Source organism: Ranitomeya variabilis, chromosome 8 (genome assembly GCF_051348905.1).
Source record: "Ranitomeya variabilis isolate aRanVar5 chromosome 8, aRanVar5.hap1, whole genome shotgun sequence".
In the NCBI taxonomy this organism is placed as follows: Eukaryota; Metazoa; Chordata; class Amphibia; order Anura; family Dendrobatidae; genus Ranitomeya; species Ranitomeya variabilis.
Window position 1 is genome coordinate 22,846,620 of NC_135239.1, and position 21,433 is coordinate 22,868,052.

At 42.3% G+C, this 21,433-nt stretch overlaps 1 protein-coding gene across 2 annotated transcripts in view; it reads left to right on the forward strand.

Annotated features, from left to right (window-relative positions):
- PLPP3 (phospholipid phosphatase 3) overlaps positions 1-21,433 on the forward strand; it is a 69,659-nt gene that overhangs the window by 23,385 nt on the left and 24,841 nt on the right. Inside the window, exon 2 of one of the 2 annotated variants that reach the window (XM_077276056.1) lies at positions 9,574-9,731. In XM_077276056.1, the coding sequence (XP_077132171.1) occupies positions 9,574-9,731 (158 nt within the window). Of the gene's footprint in view, positions 1-9,573; positions 9,732-9,940; positions 10,099-21,433 lie in introns of both variants that reach the window. The other variant, XM_077276055.1, reaches the window with a different exon arrangement.

A 21,433-nucleotide genomic window follows, 5' to 3' on the forward strand; every position in this document is an offset into this window, starting at 1 on the left:
CAAAGTGCCGCAAAGTGAGGACAGTGAGCCCGGTGTGAGCGCTCCGCACAAAGTGCCGCAAAGTGAGGACAGTGAGCCCGGTGTGAGCGCTCCGCACAAAGTGCTGCAAAGTGAGGACAGTGAGCCCGGTGTGAGCGCTCCGCACAAAGTGCCGCAAAGTGAGGACAGTGAGCCCGGTGTGAGCGCTCCGCACAAAGTGCCGCAAAGTGAGGACAGTGAGCCCGGTGTGATCGCTCCGCACAAAGTGCCGCAAAGTGAGAACAGTGAGCCCGGCGTGAGCGCTCCGCACAAAGTGCCGCAAAGTGAGGACAGTGAGCCCGGCGTGAGCGCTCCGCACAAAGTGCCGCAAAGTGAGGACAGTGAGCCCGGTGTGAGCGCTCCGCACAAAGTGCCGCAAAGTGAGGACAGTGAGCCCGGTGTGAGCGCTCCGCACAAAGTGAGGACAGTGAGCGCTCCGCACAAAGTGCCGCAAAGTGAGGACAGTGAGCCCGGTGTGAGCGCTCCGCACAAAGTGCCGCAAAGTGAGGACAGTGAGCCCGGTGTGAGCGCTCCGCACAAAGTGAGGACAGTGAGCCCGGTGTGAGCGCTCCGCACAAAGTGCCGCAAAGTCACTGATTGTCTGAGACGCCGAGGATCGAGCTGCAGGGGTCACTCTTAGGGTATGTGCACATGTCAGGATTTCTTGCAGAAATTTCCTGACAAAAACCGGACATTTCTGCCAGAAATCCGCATGCGGTTTTTTTTCTTGTTTTTTAATGCGTTTTTTGTGCACTTTTTCCCAATGCAGAGAATAGCGGGAAAAACACGAAAAATCCGCAAAATTAATGAACATGTTCATTTTTTTACCGCGATGCGTTTTTTTCGCGGAAAAAAGCGCATCATGTGCACAAAAATTGCGGAATGCATTCTAAATGATAGGATGCATATGTGTGCGTTTTTTATGCGTTTTTATAGCGAAAAAACGCGAAAAAAACGCGAAAATTCCTGAACGTGTGCACTTCCCCTAATAAGCAATTCAGTGATGAAAGTCGATAGGAAAAAAAAGGTTATTTATTTTTCTGTGCATCTAGATATCTGTACAAGGTAAAGTTACTTCTAAGAATTATCTATCTATCTATCTATCTATCTATCTATCATCTATTATCTATCTATTCTCTATCTATTATCTATTTATCATCCATCTATTATCTATCTATCATCGATCTATTATCTATCTATCTATTATCTATCATCTATCTATTTCTTTATATTATCTATCATCTGTCTATAATCTATCATCTATTATCTATCTATTTCTTTATATTATTATCTATCTATCATCTGTCTATAACTATCTATCTATTATCTGTCTATTATCTATCTATTATATATGTATCTATGATGATTTCCATACCCTTTTACTGTTTTACACGGCTCAGTGCGATCGCAGTATCCGATCAGACTCTGTCGTGCGGTGACGTTATCCGCCATGTGCGCGGCCCCGTAGAATAACATGGGGATCGGAGTGATGCAATGTTTTGTCGGATTGCGCTCGGACCCAAGATACGGTCGTCGGCACAAGCCCTTAATCGCAGACTATGGAGCCGGTGGCCACAGGCCGGAGATCAGTGGTAATAAATATTGAACCTGCGGTATATTTCTGTGATGAAATTGTCTATAATCTCGGGGGTCGTCTACGACACAGAAGTGATGGAAAGTCTAATAGTCCAAATACATAAACTTAGGAAACACCGTATAATATCCCCCCAAAAAGTGATTAGTGGATTTTTGGAGGGTCTCTTAATATTTCCGCTGCTCGCCGTCTCGGCCGGTGTTTTCGTCCACATTCACAGCCGTGCGCTGTTTGTGCAGGTGGCAGCTGTCGACACCGAAGAGAGACTTCCAGATCCACAATAGATACATTGACAGCCGGCGGTTGGCGCTCGGCCGCGACGCACAAGATACATAAATTTGCTGCTTTATAGCCGCATCCTGGGATTCTGCTGAGTCGGATATTCCATTAAGCGACCATTCACCGAGCGATGGCAGCGGCAGGAACCCAGTGTTTACTGTGATTGCCTTTTACGAGATTCAGAAATGTCGTTACTGCCGCGGAAATCGCCCATTAAAGCCGCGGCGGCGTACAATCCCGCACTGTCCGTAAATTGGCTACCGAGACTGAAGTGCCGTTAAATAACCTTTTATTTCTCTCACACTGTTTTGCCTTAAAGTGACCCTGAATCAATAAAATCCTAAATGCATTTCCCTTAAAATAAAAAATGTCCCTAATCTGATTCTAGAAAAGCTGGGTGATGACCAATATAGCGACGCTGCGGACTCCGAGACATGGAGGTCAGATTTCCCAAACTAGGCTGGCATCCATCCCCTCCAAAGGCTGCTGTTGTATCCATCCTCCATACGATACACAGACATCTATCTATTATCTGTCCATCCTCCATGTTATACACAGACATCTATCTATTATCTGTCCATCCTCCATGCTATACACAGACATCTATCTATTATCTGTCCATCCTCCATGTTATACACAGACATCTATCTATTATCTGTCCATCCTCCATGCTATACACTGCAGCACTGATCTCATAGAGTTCCTGCTTTAAATAAACACAAGATGACACAAGCTCTTCAATTGCAAATCTATGTAGTCCTATCTATTTATTATCTATTATATATCTATCTATCATCTATCTATCTATTTATCATCTATCCATCCTCCTATCCCTACATCCTTTTATCCATCCTTCCATCCATCCTTCCATCCATCCTCCATCCTTTTATCCAACCATCCTTATTTCCATCCATCCATCCATCCATCCATCCATCCTTCCTTCCATCCTTTTATCCAACCATCCTTATATCCTTCCTTCCTTCCTTCCTTCTTTCCTTCCTTCCTTCCTTCCATCCTTTTATCCAACCATCCTTATATCCATCCTTTCTGCCTTCCTTCCATCCATCTATCCATCCATCCATCTATCCATCCATCCTTTTTTTCCTTCCTTCCTTCCTTCCTTCCTTCCTTCCTTCCTTCCTTCCTTCCTTCCTTCCTTCCTTCCTTCCTTCCTTCCTTCCTTCCTTCCTTCCTTCCTTTTTATCCAACCATCCTTATATCCATCCTTCCTTCCTTCCTTCCTTCTTTCCATCCATCATTCCTTCCTTCCTTCCATCCATCCATCCATCCATCCATCTAACCATGTAGCTGTGGAAGGGGGTTCTGTCAGTGCCTATCTTGCCAGATTTGATAATCTCTGCCCTGAAATTAGAATTGTTAGGATGTTCCTTTTTGGGGATGAGGTAAGATTAGTTTCCTTAATTTAGTATCACAAGTCAGTCTTTAAGTGGAACCAGTAGAAATCTCTGGAGGTATCTCATCTGTTTCCTCCCTCCCTTATAATCTCTCTCCAGCTTTCCTGGCATTGTCACTCTTTTGGTGGAGTCTTCCGAATATGAGGTACCTACTGCCTGGAAATATTGAGAGAAGATTTGGGCAAATGCCAGTAGATAATAAGGGGCACAGGTGGTTAAGGCTCAGTCTTGGTCCAAGGAACAAATAGAATCTATTAAAAGTTTGTTTATTTACTTTTATTCATTGTGACTTTGGAATGATACATTGTAGCACTTTAATATTTTCCTATCTATTGGCCAGCACAATACAAAGATACATCTTTCCTGGCATTATTCCCTACGCTTCTATATACCGAGGTATATTCCGTATTACACTAAATACAGGCGGACGGATCAGATCTGGACCACTCTCCATCCTGTTCTCATGAAGCTGGAATGTTACTAGAAGTCGTAGATCCCAGTATAAGATTATTCTCCATCTGCTATTTTCCCAGGGAATTCAGAACTTAAGAGTCGTCTCTGGACATGAAAATAACGATAATGTCCTGGCTGTAGAGTGGTCTTATGGATCAGTATATGGGGCAGTAATGTACCCCCAACAGATGGGGGGGCTGTAATATACGTCTCTTATAAAGAAGGGTTCCAACGTGGACATGATCACAAAAAAAAGATATTTTGCAGAAATATCTGACTGCACATTTGCTCTTTACATCTGAATTGAGTGGTTTAATGGAGGATAGATAGATAATAGATGATAGATAGATAGATAGATAGATAGATAGATAGATAGATAATAGACAGATATTAGATAGAAAATAGATAATAGACAGATAGATATTAGATAATAGATAGATAGATGATAGATAGATAATAGACAGATAGATATTAGATAGAAGACAGATAATAGACAGATAGATAATAGATAGATAGATAATAGATAGATAATAGACAGATAGATAATAGATAGATAATAGACAGATAGTTATTAGATAATAGATAGATAATAGATGGATAGATAAATAATAGATAGATAATATATAGATGGATAGGTAATAGATAGATAGATGATAGATAGATAGATAGATAGATAGATAATAGATAGATGATAGATTGATAATAGATAGATAATATATAGATGGATAGATAATAGATAATAAATAGATAATATATAGATGATAGATAATAGATGATAGATAATGCATAAATAATAGATAATAAATAGATAGATAATGGATAAATAATAGATAGATGATAGATAGATGATAAATAGATAGATAATGGATAAATAATGGATAGAAGCAGCAGCCATAGATGTCAGGACGAGGCCCGATGACCTGGGTGAGTACAGGCAGCTGAACACATGAAGTCGCTAATAGACCCCACAAATCACTTCCCGTGTACTATAAGAGGTGGTAGCGGAGAATGGACACTTCGGCCGTGTGCACACAGACATCATTTCTACATAAACGTTACGGCTTCAAAGCTCTCCGGCAGAGTATAAGACGTTCACTCTCAGCCACTTTGGCCACTAGCCAAATTCAATAATTTGAGCCTCTATTACAGCACAAATGAGGTTTACAGCCCCCCAGCCCGCCCCAGCACCAGTAGCCCCGAACTGCTTAAAATAGCACCCAAGTCACAAGCGTGCAATCATAATATTTATAATGTGCGCTTACCTCGCGGATCACATGGCTCGCCGGCTCCCGCACAGACCTGGCACGGTGGGTTCTTTATTTTTTTCCTTTTCCTTTCTAGTCATTGGCCTGGTGCCTAAAATTAAACAGCTACTAAATATTAAAGAGAAATTTCCAAGCTCCGTCATCAGCGCAGCGAGCCTTGTCATGCGGAGATTAGACCGAAAGTGACTTTATGGCTCGTTACGCTGGGCTGGAAATAAATGGCTCCTTGTGCATTAGGAATGGAAGATCTGGCATCTGTAGTCCTTCCGGATAACCTGTGATCTACAGCGGTGTATACATGGAGGGTCGGGATGTTCAGGGGTGGGTGAGCTATAGGGGCACATGCAAAATCTCCAACAGGACCCCCAACGGTCACAGGTCTGTAATAGTAATAGTCTTTTCAGAAGGAGTAAAGGGATCTTTTCAGTCCCCCTATTCTGCAGGGCTCAGGTGCAATTGCAGCCCCCCGCACCTATTATAGGTGGGCACATCTGTAGTTGGTCTGGGGTATTTCTTTAGGGGTGCATCAGTAGAGGGCCTGGATATATCTGTATGTTTAGTGGTACATTTGTGGTGGTTTTGGATATTCAGGGGTGTATCTATAGGGGTGCAGAGGTGATAGTGCCACTCTAGTGCTGGAATAAGAAAGAGTTAATAACTTTGGAAGTCACCAGCATTGCCAAATATTTCAGTTCTTCACCAATTTCATAACTTCTGCTGTGATCAGTGGAAATATTATTTATTTGGAAATTTTGACCACCTGCCCTGATTTAATGGGAAACTATCATCAGAGTGCACCCCTCCCCCTATCCCACCCAACACCGCTTATAAAGTCAAGTAGTTCTTGTAAAGATCAGTCCTCAGCTCCATAATCTAAGGGTACCGTCTCACTATACGATTTACCAACGATCACGACCTGCGATACGACCTGGCCGTGATCGTTGGTAAGTCGTTGTGTGGTCGCTGGGGAGCTGTCACACAGACCGCTCTCCAGCGACCAACGATGCCGAGGTTCGCTGGTAACCAGGATAAACATCGGGTTACTAAGCGCAGGGCCGCGCTTAGTAACCCGATGTTTACCGTGGTTACCAGCATAAAAGTAAAAAAAAACAAACCATACATACTCACCATCTGATGTCCCTTGCCGTCTGCTTCCCGCTCTGACTGAGTGCCGCCGGAAAGTGAAAGCAGATCACAGCGGTGACGTCACCGCTGTGATCTGCTTTCACTTTCCGGCCGGCAAACAGTCAGAGCGGGAAGCAGACAGCAAGGGACCTGACGGACATCAGATGGTGAGTATGTACGGTTTTGTTTTTTTTTCACTTTTACGCTGGTAACCACGTTAAACATCGGGTTACTAAGCGCGGCCCTGCGCTTAGTAACCCGATGTTTACCCTGGTTACAAGCGATCGCATCGCTGGATCGCTGTCACACACAACGATCCAGCGATGACAGCGGGAGATCCAGCGACGAAAGAAAGTTTCAAACGATCTGCTACGACGTACGATTCTCAGCAGGGTCCCTGATCGCTGCTGCGTGTCAGACACTGCGATATCGTAACGATATCGCTAGAACGTCACGAATCGTGCCGTCGTAGCGATGAAAATGCCACTGTGTGACGGTACCCTAAGAATTCACATTTTTATCAATATGCAAATGAGGTCATAAGTGCTTTCGGCGTGACGGAGCATTTCCCGAGCCCGTGCCTCTGAATATTTAGTCATAGATAGAATCCTAGAATGTTAGAGTTGGAAGAGACTTCCGGGGTCCTCGTGTCCAACCCCCGGCTCAATGCAGGAGTCACTAAACCATCTCAGACAGATGTCTGTCCAGCCTCTGCTTGAAGACTTCCATTGAAGGAGAACTCACCACCTCTCGTGGCTGCCCGCTCCACTCATTGATCACCCTCACTGTCAGAAAGTTTTTTATAATATCTAATCTGTATCTCCTCCTATTCAGTTTCATTCCATTGCTTCTTGTGTTTCCATGAGAATAATAATAATGATCCCTCTACACTGTGACAGCCCTTCAGATATTTGTAGACGGCTACTAAGTCTCCTCTCCTTCTTTTTTGCAAGCTAAACATTTCCAGATCCTTTAACCGTTCCTCGTAGGACACACTTTCCAGTCCACTCACCATCCTGGCTGCTCTTCTCTGAACTTGCTCCAGTTTTTCAATGTCTTTTTTTTAAAATTTGGTGCCCAGAACTGGACACAGTATTCCAGATGAGGCCTGACCAAGGAGGAGTAGAGGAGATAATTACTTCACGTGATCTAGACTCTATGCTTTTCTTAATACATCCCAGAACTGTGTTTGCCTTTTTGCTGCTGCATCACACTGTTGACTCATGTGCAGTCTGTGATCTATTATTATACCCAAGTCTTTTTCACACGTGCTGTTGCTTAGTTCTATTCCTCCCATTCTAAATATGGAATTTTCGTTTTTTCTTTCCAGATGTAGAATCTTGCATTTTTCCGTTAAATACCATTCTATTAGTCTCTGCCTATTATTCAAGCTTATCTAGATCCATCTGAATCCTTTCTCTGTATTCTCTAGTGTTAGCTGTCCCTCTTAGCTTTGCATCATCTGCAAATTTGATTAGTTTACCTTCAGTTTCTTTATCTAGATCATTGTTGCATCTCAGCTGCTGACTGATTGATTGATTGATTGACAGCTCATTGTCTGTGAAACATAAAGTACTAATAAAGGAAATCTCGCACAAGTGAAGCAAAGTTGGAAGGTACAAGAAACGGAGTTGAGGATGGAGAGATCTTGGGAAGTGCTCCGCCGCGATCACAAAACGCGCTTAGTTCATAGAGGATTGTGCAGACTGTAGCAAAAACCTTGCTGTGAGAAGTTGTGATGTTTCAAATGCTTCTTATAATTAGGAATGTTGGCATTCACTGATGGCAAGCAGAGCTCTTGCAAATAGTCAGGATTTGAAGCATTAAAAAGTATCTTACAGATTGCAGAAGTTTTCTCTAGTTTTTAGTCTTGGGAGCCCCTGATTGGGTATAAAGGTCACATGATGAATATTTGTAAACAAAGAAAGAAAAGAACGAAGAAGCATCAGTGCTGGATTGGGGAGGAGAAGAGGTAACAGGGTGTTTGTTTTTTGTTTTTATGTTTTTTTCATTTTCAGCTATTTGAAGAAAAATTGTGAATGCTGGATTATCCCTTTAAGCTTTAAAATTGGAAAATCCCTTTAATAATTGCACCATTCGATGGAGGAGATGAGAGCCCGAAAATAAGTCTACACGTCCCCTCAGCATCTGAAAACACTTAACTTCTTCAGTCCTCATCCCCTCCAGTAACAAAAGGATTAAATGACTTCCCCCCCAAAATATCAGAACATGTGCAAAGTTTGTCACATGCGACGGTCTTCCAGGGATTAAGCGGTTAACGTTCCCGTTTCCCCCCCTCCCCAGTGGAACATGTGTTTTGCAGATTATCATGTGCCAGCCATTTGCAGAAGAAACCGTGTGTAAAATAATAGTAATGACAGAAAGCCACGTAATGCAAGTCCCGCAGACCTCCATCTTCCTCGTGCAATCGGATTGGTTGGATCTGGTCTGCGCTAACGCTCCCCCCCCAGTCCGGGCTGCTCCCAATCTACAGACTCGGGCTTCTCTGCGAACGCTTGGCACGCACCGCCCGTCTCCTGGCCAAGTTGGCCGACTTCTGAAATGTTTAGGTAGTGAAATAGAGATGAGCCTGGTTTATATAAGATGTTTCGCTGCTTTCCTTCCAGGTGCTGAAGGCCGCTCTGTCTGCAGGAGAAAGACACGACTGTGTGCAGCCGCTCGCCTTTGTTTATTGTGCAATGTGTCAGAGGAGTAATGCCTTTCTAAAAGGGATAAGAAAAACATGGCTGCTTGCTTTTTTTTTTAATTCCCCAAAACACTGCCACCCCTGTCCACAGGCTGTGTGTGGTATTGCAGCTTAGCCTAAGCTGCAATACAAGACACAACCTGTAGGTAGGAGTGGTGCTGCTGTTCCCAGAAAAAAACAGCCATATTTTTCTTACTCCTGTAAATTGCAACATTGTTGCAACATTATCATGTTTACTGCAAAGTATCTGTTTTCCCAGAACTGTACAATTTTGGATATTCCCATGTGCAGCCCCCGCTTTACATTTGCTTTATATTATTTGGTTGGAAGAAGAATAGAGAAAAGCGCGGTGATAATATCTCCCACCATCGTCATTTATTATCCTGTAGCTCTAACATGTTTTATGCTGCAAGACTTTTAAAGAAATGTGCAGATTTTTCTGTTTTCTTCTCCAATCGCATCCGGAGCTGCGTTCACTATTCTGCTGCCTGCCAGAGAGTGTTATGTAGAATAACAACCAGTAGGGGGCACTAGAGAGTTGGAACCTTTTACATTCTGAACAAACAACAGTAAAGCTGCGAAATTGTGAATGCAGCTTTGGATGTGACTGGAGTAAAAAAACAATATCGCCGTAGATTTCTATGGTAATTTATTCATAGCGGAGCTAATTGCAGCCGTGCATTGTAATTTGTGACGTTTTACTGTTTGTCCTAACAGCCTGCGCCCCGGCAGTCGTGACCAACTGTACATCTGCCATCTTGCCCTACCAGAGGGGCTTTTTCTGCAGCGATCAGAGCATCAGACATGAGGTTAAGAGAAGCACAATATCAGTCCCAATGCTTCTCGTGCTGGCGTCGCTGGTGGCGCTGCTTACTGTAAGTGACATGTGGCGCAGGAGCCAGGCCCCGCGGAGCCCTGGCCAGCCCCCTCCCATAGTAATGATGGAGCTCTGGTGGCCATCCTTACCCCTGGGGGGTCCTGCTCGGCTCCGCGCCGCCCGCCCTGTGCATTCATCTTGTGTATTATTTTGTGCATTGACCATGTTTCCCATTTTTTTGTGTTTTCTCTCTCGCTCTATGCCTAGCCGCCCTCCCTTTCCTGATAATTGAAACTAACAGAATCCAACCGTATCGGCGGGGGTTTTACTGTAACGATGAAAGCATCCGGTACCCCAACAAATCGGGAGAGACAATTAATGACGCTGTGCTCTCTGCTGCTGGCATTCTTATTTCCATCCTTGCTGTAAGTTTGCAAACTGTCCATCCCCAAAATCTATTCTGTTTTTATTCTTCCATTTATTGCTGTGGGCTTCAGTAGGGGCTGATGAGAGTTCTTAACCTCCGGGCCACTAGGGGGATCCCTAAGAAATGCATTCTCCCCTCTTCCTGGACCCCTTCTTTAATTGGGATCGATCCCTGTTTAGAAACCTTCAGACCTTCTTAACTCTTTGGGTGCAGTTTCCCTTAAATTTTTGATACATTGTTGCAAAATGTATTGATAATAGAAAAGGGGCGGAGCTGACAACCTGACAGTCACTACTACTAAAACTAAAAAAAAAAGTAGTTGTCGCCATTAGAAATACTATCAGGTATGAGTTGGTAGATGGGTAAATGTGAAATTTAAAGGGTAGAGTTGTCCTTAAATACCATTATTGGGTGGAATGCTCCATATTTATTATCAAAGGAGCAAATTATCACAAGTAGGTGATATCGTTCTGAACTATGGGACTCCCTCCAAACCGAAGATTAGGGATCCATGCCCGATTTGGATGCATGCGTTCATTGTCAATAGTACTGCCAGAGATGGCCAGGTACTGCAGTCTAAGGCCGGCCTCACACTAGCGAGTTTTACGGACGTATGAGCGCATAAACTACGTCCGTAAAACTCGCAAAATAAACGGCACAATTATTCTCAATGGGGCTGCTCCTATTAGCCGTATATTACGGTTCAGTATTATACGGCTTTCTACGGCCGTACAAAATCGCAGCATGCTGCGTTTGTCACCGTATTGCGCAAAAAAATCGCCAATGAAAGTCTATGGGGGCGAGAAAAATACGGATTCCACACGGACCTGCAGTGTGACTTGCGAGAAATACGCAGCGGTGTTAGTGAAAAGTCGGTAATTCAATTGCCGGCTTCTCATTTCTCCTGCACAAACCCGACAGGATATGAGACATGGTTTACATACAGTAAACCATCTAACTAATGTTAGTAGTGTGTATGTGCAAAATTTCAGCGCTGTAGCTGCTGAAATAAAGGGTTAAATGGCGGAAAAAATTGGCGTGGGCTCCCGCGCAATTTTCTCCGCCAGAGTGGTAAAGCCAGTGACTGAGGGCAGATATTAATAGCCAGGAGAGGGTCCATGGTTATTGGCCCCCCCGTGGCTAAAAACATCTGCCCCCAGCCACCCCAGAAAAGGCACATCTGGAAGATGCGCCTATTCTGGCACTTGGCCACTCTCTTCCCACTCCCTGTAGCGGTGGGATATGGGGTAATGAAGGGTTAATGCCACCTTGCTATTGGAAGGTGACATTAAGCCAGATTAATAATGGAGAGGCGTCAATTATGTCACCTATCCATTATTAATCCAATAGTACGAAAGGGTTAAAAAACACACACACACATGATTTAAAAGTATTTTAATGAAATAAACACAGCGGTTGTTGTAATAATTTATTGTTCTCTCAATCCATCAGGAACACCCTCGCTTGGAAAAATAATAAACGCACAAGATACATACCTTCTGGTGAACCGTCTCGTCCCACGAAGTAATCCATCTGAAGGGGTTAACTAATATTACAGGCAGGAGCCCTGCTAAATGCAGCTGTGCTCCGTGCCTGTAATCCCCGGCGAATGAATGAAATGTAGGTCATTGACCTACATTTCCTTCAGTCGCGGTGAGGCGCCCTCTGGTGGATGTTCTCATGAACTGCAGCCTGGGAACTTTTTCCCACGCTCCAGGTCATATGAGAACATCCACCAGGGGGCGCACATTTCCCGAACATTTGAGCACATAAATCCATGCCATACGGATTACATACGGAGGATGCCATGCGCAAAATACGCTGACACACCCTGACTACGGATCAATATTTTGGGAACATTTCTCCGTATTACGGCCGTAGTACGGACGTATAATACGTGGCGTATTGTCTTACGCCCAGTGTGAGGCCGGCCTAATAGAGAGTGAATAGACCAATGCACAGTATCGCTCCTATCAGGCATTTCTGATGGGCGGGGGTCCCAGTAGTGTTTTCCCACCTATTGGTAAGGTATAACTAGCTCTTGCTAAGTAGAGAACCCCTTTAAATTTGAGGTTTCATCCAAAAAATTAAAATTCAGTGAGCCAAAGAAGGTTAAGAACTCTCCAGCTAAATATTCTGTACCAATTCTGTTTATTGAATATCTAAAATAATTCTCAATTTGCCAAAGCTTTGTGGTGCTGATACAAATCACCTGCAAAGACATAGAGTAAAAAGATGAAATTGTCTCTTCCTGCAGCCACCACCAGAGGGCGCTCGCGAGCTTACTGCATACATTGAGCCTAGTTCTAGAACAGTGTACAGTGAGCTCCCTCTAGTGGTGGCTTCTGGCAGCAGGAATTGCATCTTAGTCTATGACTCCGCAGGGGATTTGGAGCTCTGTATCAGATAAATTGAGCTCAGATCCCTCTTGATGATTTATTTTGAAAACCAACATCTATTACCACGCAGCCATTTCTCATCCAGACGTTTCCACAAATTACAGTTCATCTCAGAGTTCAGGGTGAATTTTTTTTTTTTCTTCTTCTCTCGTTTCTTGAAGCAATTACTATTATTGGAGTTTTATGTGGATCTGGATTTAATTACTATTGATTTATTCCAAGTTATCTCTGCTTTTGCATCGGTGTTGGGAAAATCTTTTGCTTTTCTTCCATATGTGGATTAATTCTGATGTCCCGGGGCCCCACGCTAGAGCTTTCCTTATAGAAGATGGCGCTCCAGGGACAGAGGTCGCGGATTTAGCACAATCCACCTCTGTGTCTGGCATCCATCTTCTACCCAGTGATTATAGATCCTGTAGATGTCGCCTTATGGTCACTGATACGTTTTATGTATCCAGGTGTTAGGAACATAAAGGGTTATTCTCCCTGTAACAGGTAACGTATAGCCTAATAATACATGTTACATTGTTTTCTATTGATCTGAATTGTTTCTCCTACTCTATTTACAGCCAGAGCTGCATTTACAATTCTTCTGTGCTTATGACATGTGAAGCACTAGATTGCAGGAGGTATGGGAGGAGGAAACCTGCAGAATCGTGAATGCAGCTCTGAATGTGGCTAGACTATAAGTAGTTACAAAGTTTTTGCAAAGTTTCTTAACTTTTTTTTTTTATAAATTCAGTTTATGTAGGTTGATATCTAGTTGAGAACACTGAGCCTAAACTTTACAGGGAAGGCGTCATTAGAATCGTATTGTTCAAATGTAGCCCTTAAAGGGAATCTGTCCACCCCCACATTATTTATATGCGCATGTAACGTTTCCAAAGACAAGTGCAGCAATACCTTTACATGGTGGGTCCGTTCCTTATTACTGAATAATCAGCATTTTAAGTGATATGCTAATGAGACTGAAGAGCTTTGGTAGATCTGAAGCCTCCGTCACTCCAGCTCTATTCCACGCCCAGTGTCTATTTATTCCCTTTATTTATATAGCGCCAACATATTCCTCAGTTTTTTGCGCACATTATCATCACTGTCCCCTATGGGGCTCACAATCTAAGTTCCCTGGAATGTGGGAGGAAACCGGAGTGCCTAGAGAAAACCCACGCAAACACTGGGATAACATACAAACTCCTTGCAGATGTTGTCCATGTAGGGATTTGAATCCAGGACCCCAGCACTGCAAGGCTGTGTTGTACTAACCACTGAGCCACCGTGCTGCCCTTTGCCTAAAGTCACACAGCATAGAGACTGTCAGTCAAGCAGGAGGAGCCTGTGCTAGGTGGGAAATAGAGCTGGTGTGACAGAGGCTTCAGATCTACCATACCTCTTCAGTCTCATTTGCATATCAATTAAAACGCAGATTTCTTAGTAGCAGAGGAACAGACTGGACATGTAAAGGCCGTGCAGAATTTGGCAGGAACATATAAATAGTTTGGGGGTGAAATCCTGCTGCCAGATTCCTTTTAAATGCATTGTTATTTTATTATTATTTTATATTGACCACTGTAGCTATTTCAGACTCATATTTCCAATCTTATGCAAAATACTTTTTCAGAAGTCTCATTATCATCACAGGCAGAATTACAATGATCGATAACTCTGAGCACAGATGATAGCACAGGATGCACCAATCACAATAGGAATGTCACAGCTCACCTGCTCCCCCTCCCTTCACATTATCTTTGCACATGCACATTAGATGCTTCAGTACAAAAATAGGATCAGAATCAGTTTATTGCCACTGCTAATGTACGTGTGCATTTCCTGAAATAACATCTAGTTAGAGCCTAAAAAGCCCCAGTGGCCAGATTTCAGATTTTTTTTTTAATGAAAACCTGATTAAAACATTTTCTGAGGACACAAGCCCTTTAAATCTAAGGCACATTTAAATGATAGACTATTCAGAATAAGTGGACATTGGGATTACCGATCTGTTTAACCAGCATCTTGACCACTCTCCATAGTCTCCAAGAACTCAGAGCTGAAGTGCAACAATGCTGGGCCCTTGAATTTGTGGCCCTTGCAGGCTCCCTGATGATATTGTTGGGTGGTGACATCTCAGGAAGGAATCGTGACCCGCATGATGACACCAGCTTACAAAACTTGTAGTTGGGGCTATTAAGTTAATTAAGTTATTATGTAATTGATAGAAAAAGTAACAAGTGAAGGATTTCAGGGAACATCTCATTATGTAATAACCATAATAACGACATGATTGACAAGATGCAAGATTAATTACAGAAGCGACAGCCAATAACCTAAAGGTTACAATGTAACCCTGATTAGGGGGCCTCATGATGCAACCTCCTTGCTTGCAGTCAGACTAATAAGACTAATAGTTCTCTTTGGCCCTTGCAAAAAGATCAAAATTATTAAAATCACCTTGTAGTTACAGATTTTGCATTTGGGACCCCAAAAGCTTCAAATTGCACCATTGCCCACATTGATCATACCCACCTTACTGACCTCTAGACTCTTGATTCACATAGTTATTATACTGCTTTCTAGAAGAAATTTTGCCTTGAAGAATTTTTTTTTTCATTCCCTAATATAACTGAATAAGGGACTGTGGATGTCGCCTAGTTGTGAACCCCATGGCAGTCCCCTAATGTCCAAATATAGGGAAGAGGGGGCACATGAAGGAATTCACTTTTCCAAAGCCTGTCTCCCTGGTAACTCTCTTGATTTGTGGAGGGAAGGTTGGAGGTACCGTACACTCAAAGGAATGGCTACATTATAATAGATGCATGGGGCTAGTCTATCAGAGGGTAAGATGATTTTAAGTTGCGGGTCCACAATGGGTCATGGGCAACTTACAGAGCATTTATAGATATGGGTTGAGATAACATATTACATCATATTAGCACCCCTTAAATATTTTTACATGTCCTGCCATGGGCCCTTGGGTAATGCCCTTATACCCAATTGGTCAACTCTGCCCCTGTTAATAATATTAACTCCATGTTGAGTTCTGATAATTGGTAATTAGACCCATTTAGACATCTGAGATCCCCCTGCGTTCTCAGCTACATCTGTGAGGAGTCAGGACCTTTACTTGCCCCGATGCCCGGCACAGAATGGCCGTCTGTTCTGTGTCTTCTGTTTTCCTAGAAAAATAGGAAAAAGAAAATAGAAACTTTGGTTACTTAGTTAATTCTTCAATTAATTCTTTACAGCTTGCAGCATCTGTGTAGGACCACCAGCAGTGTCACAAAAGGGGGATGGGACCCTGATAGTAAAATAAATATAGATACAGGGGGCCGAGGGGGGGACTTGGAGAACTGCTGAGGATAAACTATAGGATTCCTATAATATTTAATAGGACGGCATCATAGGGCTTGGCTCAGTACATGCTTATTGGAGAATATCCAGTATTGACAGTTTTGGGGTCTTCACAGTCCATCCCATATCTCATGTCTATTTCCACTATTGTAATAATGAAGGTGGCGTATTCCCGTCCAGTCTCATTAATTCCCCTTTTCCTGCCCGGGGCACAGATACTGATATAAATTCCTTAAGCCAATCTTTACAAGACATGTAAAGTTTTATAAATCAAGGAACTGAGTTTTCACAATGTGTCCATTATTCCCAATTTATGTTTGCATTTTTTTGCCTTGCCCCTATGAACAGTGCCAGTCCAGTAAAATAGTGGGCACCCTGTGCTATAGAGAGCCGTGGCCATGGCCGGCAGTCTGTGGCATGGAGGAGGGGTTGGCAGGATAACTTGGCGCTCAGGCCCCGTCCCCTTCTGCAGAGGTGACAGAGTTGGATCTGGTTTCACAGTCTGATTTTAATTACTTGCCCCGTCAGAATAGCGGAGCCTCTCCAGGTCATAACTCTGATTTATGGCCACTTTGTCACATCCAAGAGACGTCACTGAGTATTGTGGGGTCCAAGATCACCGAATTTACAACAGTCCACCTTCTGGAGCAGAGGTTACAGCAAATGGGGCCGAGCAATGGTTCCACTTCAGCTGGGATGACTTGTGCTAGCGTAGGGGAGGGGTGGTCCGACCGGTGGTCTTTGGGGGGTATTCTAAAACTATTCTTCATGTTTAATATGGAGTTTAATGATCTGAAGAGTAAATAGTCAGTACACCGCAGCAATCTGATGACTAGATGGGACCATGAACAGCTGTATATGTACAGATTGTATAATTCAGTGTATGAACACAGACTGCACACAGTGTATGAACACAGACTGCACACAGTGTATGAACACAGACTGCACACAGTGTATGAACACAGACTGCACACAGTGTATGAATATAGAGTGCACAGAGTGTATGAATACAGACTGCACACAGTGTATGAACATAGAGTGCACACAGTGTATGAACACAGACTGCACACAGTGTATGAATATAGAGTGCACAGAGTGTATGAATATAGACTGCACACAGTGTATGAATATAGACTGCACACAGTGTATGAACACAGACTGCACACAGTGTATGAATATAGACTGCACACAGTGTATGAACACAGACTGCACACAGTGTATGAACACAGACTGCACACAGTGTATGAATATAGACTGCACAGTGTATGAATATAGAGTGCACACAGTGTATGAACACAGACTGCACACACTGTATGAATATAGAGTGCACACAGTGTATGAACCTAGACTACACAGTGTATGAATATAGAGTGCACACAGTGTATGAACACAGACTGCACACACTGTATGAATATAGAGTGCACACAGTGTATGAATATAGATTGCACACAGTGTATGAATATAGACTGCACACAGTGTATGAATATAGAGTGCACACAGTGTATGAACACAGACTGCACACAGTGTATGAATATAGATTGCACACAGCGTATGAATATAGAGTGCACACAGTGTATGAACATAGATTGCACACAGTGTATGAATATAGACTGCACACAGTGTATGAATATAGAGTGCACACAGTGTATGAACACAGACTGCACACAGTGTATGAATATAGATTGCACACAGCGTATGAATATAGACTGCACACAGTGTATGAACCTAGACTACACAGTGTATGAATATAGACTGCACACAGTGTATGAATATAGAGTGCACACAGTGTATGAACATAGATTGCACACAGTGTATGAACATACTGTAGATTGCACACAGTGTATGAACCTAGACTGCACAGTGTATGAGTATAGATTGCGCACAGTGTATGAACATAGATTGAGCACAATGTGTGAACGCAGAATGCACACAGTGTATGAACCTAGACTGCACACATTGTATGAACCTAGACTGCACACACTGTATGAACATGGATTGCACACAGTGTATGAACATAGACTGTACACAGTGTATGAACCTATATTGCACACAATCTATGAACGCAGAATGCACACAGTGTATGAATCTAGACTGCACACAGTGTATGAACATAGACTGCACATAGTGTAAGAACATAAACTGCACACACTGTATGAACATAAGCAGCATACAGTGTATGAATATAGAGTGCACACAGTGTATGAACCTAGACTACACAGTGTATGAATATAGAGTGCACACAGTGTATGAATATAGATTGCCCATATTGTATGAACCTAGACTGCACACAGTGTATGAATATAGAGTGCACACAGTGTATGAACCTAGACTACACAGTGTATGAATATAGAGTGCACACAGTGTATGAATATGGACTGCACACAGTGTATGAATATAGAGTGCACACAGTGTATGAATATAGATTGCACACAGTGTATGAACCTAGACTACACACAGTGTATGAATATAGAGTGCACACAGTGTATGAATATAGACTGCACACAGTGTATGAATATAGACTCCACAGAGTGTATGAATATAGACTGCACACAGTGTATGAATATAGACTGCACACAGTGTATGAATATAGACTGCACACAGTGTATGAATATAGACTGCACACAGTGTATGAATATAGACTGCACACACTGTATGAATATAGATTGCCCATATTGTATGAACCTAGACTGCACACAGTGTATGAATATAGACTGCACACACTGTATGAACATAGACTGCACACAGTGGATGAATATAGACTGCACACAGTGTATGAATATAGACTGCACACAGTGGATGAACACAGACTGCACACTGTATGAACACAGACTGCACACAGTGTATGAATATAGAGTGCACACAGTGTATGAACATAGATTGCACACAGTGTATGAACATACTGTAGATTGCACACAGTGTATGAACCTAGACTGCACAGTGTATGAGTATAGACTGCACACAGTGTATGAGTATAGACTGCACACAGTGTATGAATATAGAGTGCACACAGTGTATGAATATAGAGTGCACACAGTGTATGAATATAGACTGCACACAGTGTATGAATATAGACTCCACAGAGTGTATGAATATAGAGTGCACACAGTGTATGAATATAGAGTGCACACAGTGTATGAATATAGAGTGCACACAGTGTATGAATATAGACTGCACACAGTGTATGAATATAGACTCCACAGAGTGTATGAGTATAGACTGCACACAGTGTATGAGTATAGACTGCACACAGTGTATGAATATAGAGTGCACACAGTGTATGAATATAGAGTGCACACAGTGTATGAATATAGAGTGCACACAGTGTATGAATATAGACTCCACAGAGTGTATGAATATAGACTGCACACAGTGTATGAATATAGACTCCACAGAGTGTATGAATATAGAGTGCACACAGTGTATGAATATAGACTGCACACAGTGTATGAACCTAGACTACACACAGTGTATGAATATAGAGTGCACACAGTGTATGAATATAGACTGCACACAGTGTATGAATATAGACTCCACAGAGTGTATGAATATAGACTGCACACAGTGTATGAATATAGACTGCACACAGTGTATGAATATAGAGTGCACACAGTGTATGAATATAGAGTGCACACAGTGTATGAATATAGAGTGCACACAGTGTATGAATATAGACTGCACATAGTGTATGAATATAGACTGCACACAGTGTATGAATATAGAGTGCACACAGTGTATGAATATAGACTGCACACAGTGTATGAATATAGACTGCACACAGTGTATGAATATAGACTGCACACAGTGTATGAATATAGAGTGCACACAGTGTATGAATATAGAGTGCACACAGTGTATGAATATAGACTGCACAGAGTGTATGAATACAGACTGCACACAGTGTATGAACATAGAGTGCACACAGTGTATGAATATAGACTGCACACAGTGTATGAATATAGACTGCACACAGTGTATCAATATAGACTGCACACAGTGTATGAATATAGACTGCACACAGTGTATGAATATAGAGTGCACACAGTGTATGAATATAGACTGCACACACTGTATGAATATAGACTGCACACAGTGTATGAATATAGACTGCACACAGTGTATGAATATAGAGTGCACACAGTGTATGAATATAGAGTGCACACAGTGTATGAATATAGACTGCACACAGTGTATGAATATAGACTGCACATAGTGTATGAATATAGACTGCACACAGTGTATGAATATAGACTGCACACAGTGTATGAATATAGAGTGCACACAGTGTATGAATATAGACTGCACACAGTGTATGAATATAGACTGCACACAGTGTATAAATATAGACTGCACACAGTGTATGAATATAGACTGCACACACTGTATGAATATAGACTGCACACAGTGTATGAATATAGACTGCACACAGTGTATGAATATAGAGTGCACACAGTGTATGAATATAGAGTGCACACAGTGTATGAATATAGACTGCACACAGTGTATGAATATAGACTGCACATAGTGTATGAATATAGACTGCACACAGTGTATGAATATAGACTGCACACAGTGTATGAATATAGAGTGCACACAGTGTATGAATATAGACTGCACACAGTGTATGAATATAGACTGCACACAGTGTATAAATATAGACTGCACACAGTGTATGAGTATAGACTGCACACACTGTATGAATATAGACTGCACACAGTGTATGAATATAGAGTGCACACAGTGTATGAATATAGAGTGCACACAGTGTATGAATATAGACTCCACAGAGTGTATGAATATAGACTGCACACAGTGTATGAATATAGACTCCACAGAGTGTATGAATATAGAGTGCACACAGTGTATGAATATAGACTGCACACAGTGTATGAACCTAGACTACACACAGTGTATGAATATAGAGTGCACACAGTGTATGAATATAGACTGCACACAGTGTATGAATATAGACTCCACAGAGTGTATGAATATAGACTGCACACAGTGTATGAATATAGACTGCACACAGTGTATGAATATAGAGTGCACACAGTGTATGAATATAGAGTGCACACAGTGTATGAATATAGAGTGCACACAGTGTATGAATATAGACTGCACATAGTGTATGAATATAGACTGCACACAGTGTATGAATATAGAGTGCACACAGTGTATGAATATAGACTGCACACAGTGTATGAATATAGACTGCACACAGTGTATGAATATAGACTGCACACAGTGTATGAATATAGAGTGCACACAGTGTATGAATATAGAGTGCACACAGTGTATGAATATAGACTGCACAGAGTGTATGAATACAGACTGCACACAGTGTATGAACATAGAGTGCACACAGTGTATGAATATAGACTGCACACAGTGTATGAATATAGACTGCACACAGTGTATCAATATAGACTGCACACAGTGTATGAATATAGACTGCACACAGTGTATGAATATAGAGTGCACACAGTGTATGAATATAGACTGCACACACTGTATGAATATAGACTGCACACAGTGTATGAATATAGACTGCACACAGTGTATGAATATAGAGTGCACACAGTGTATGAATAT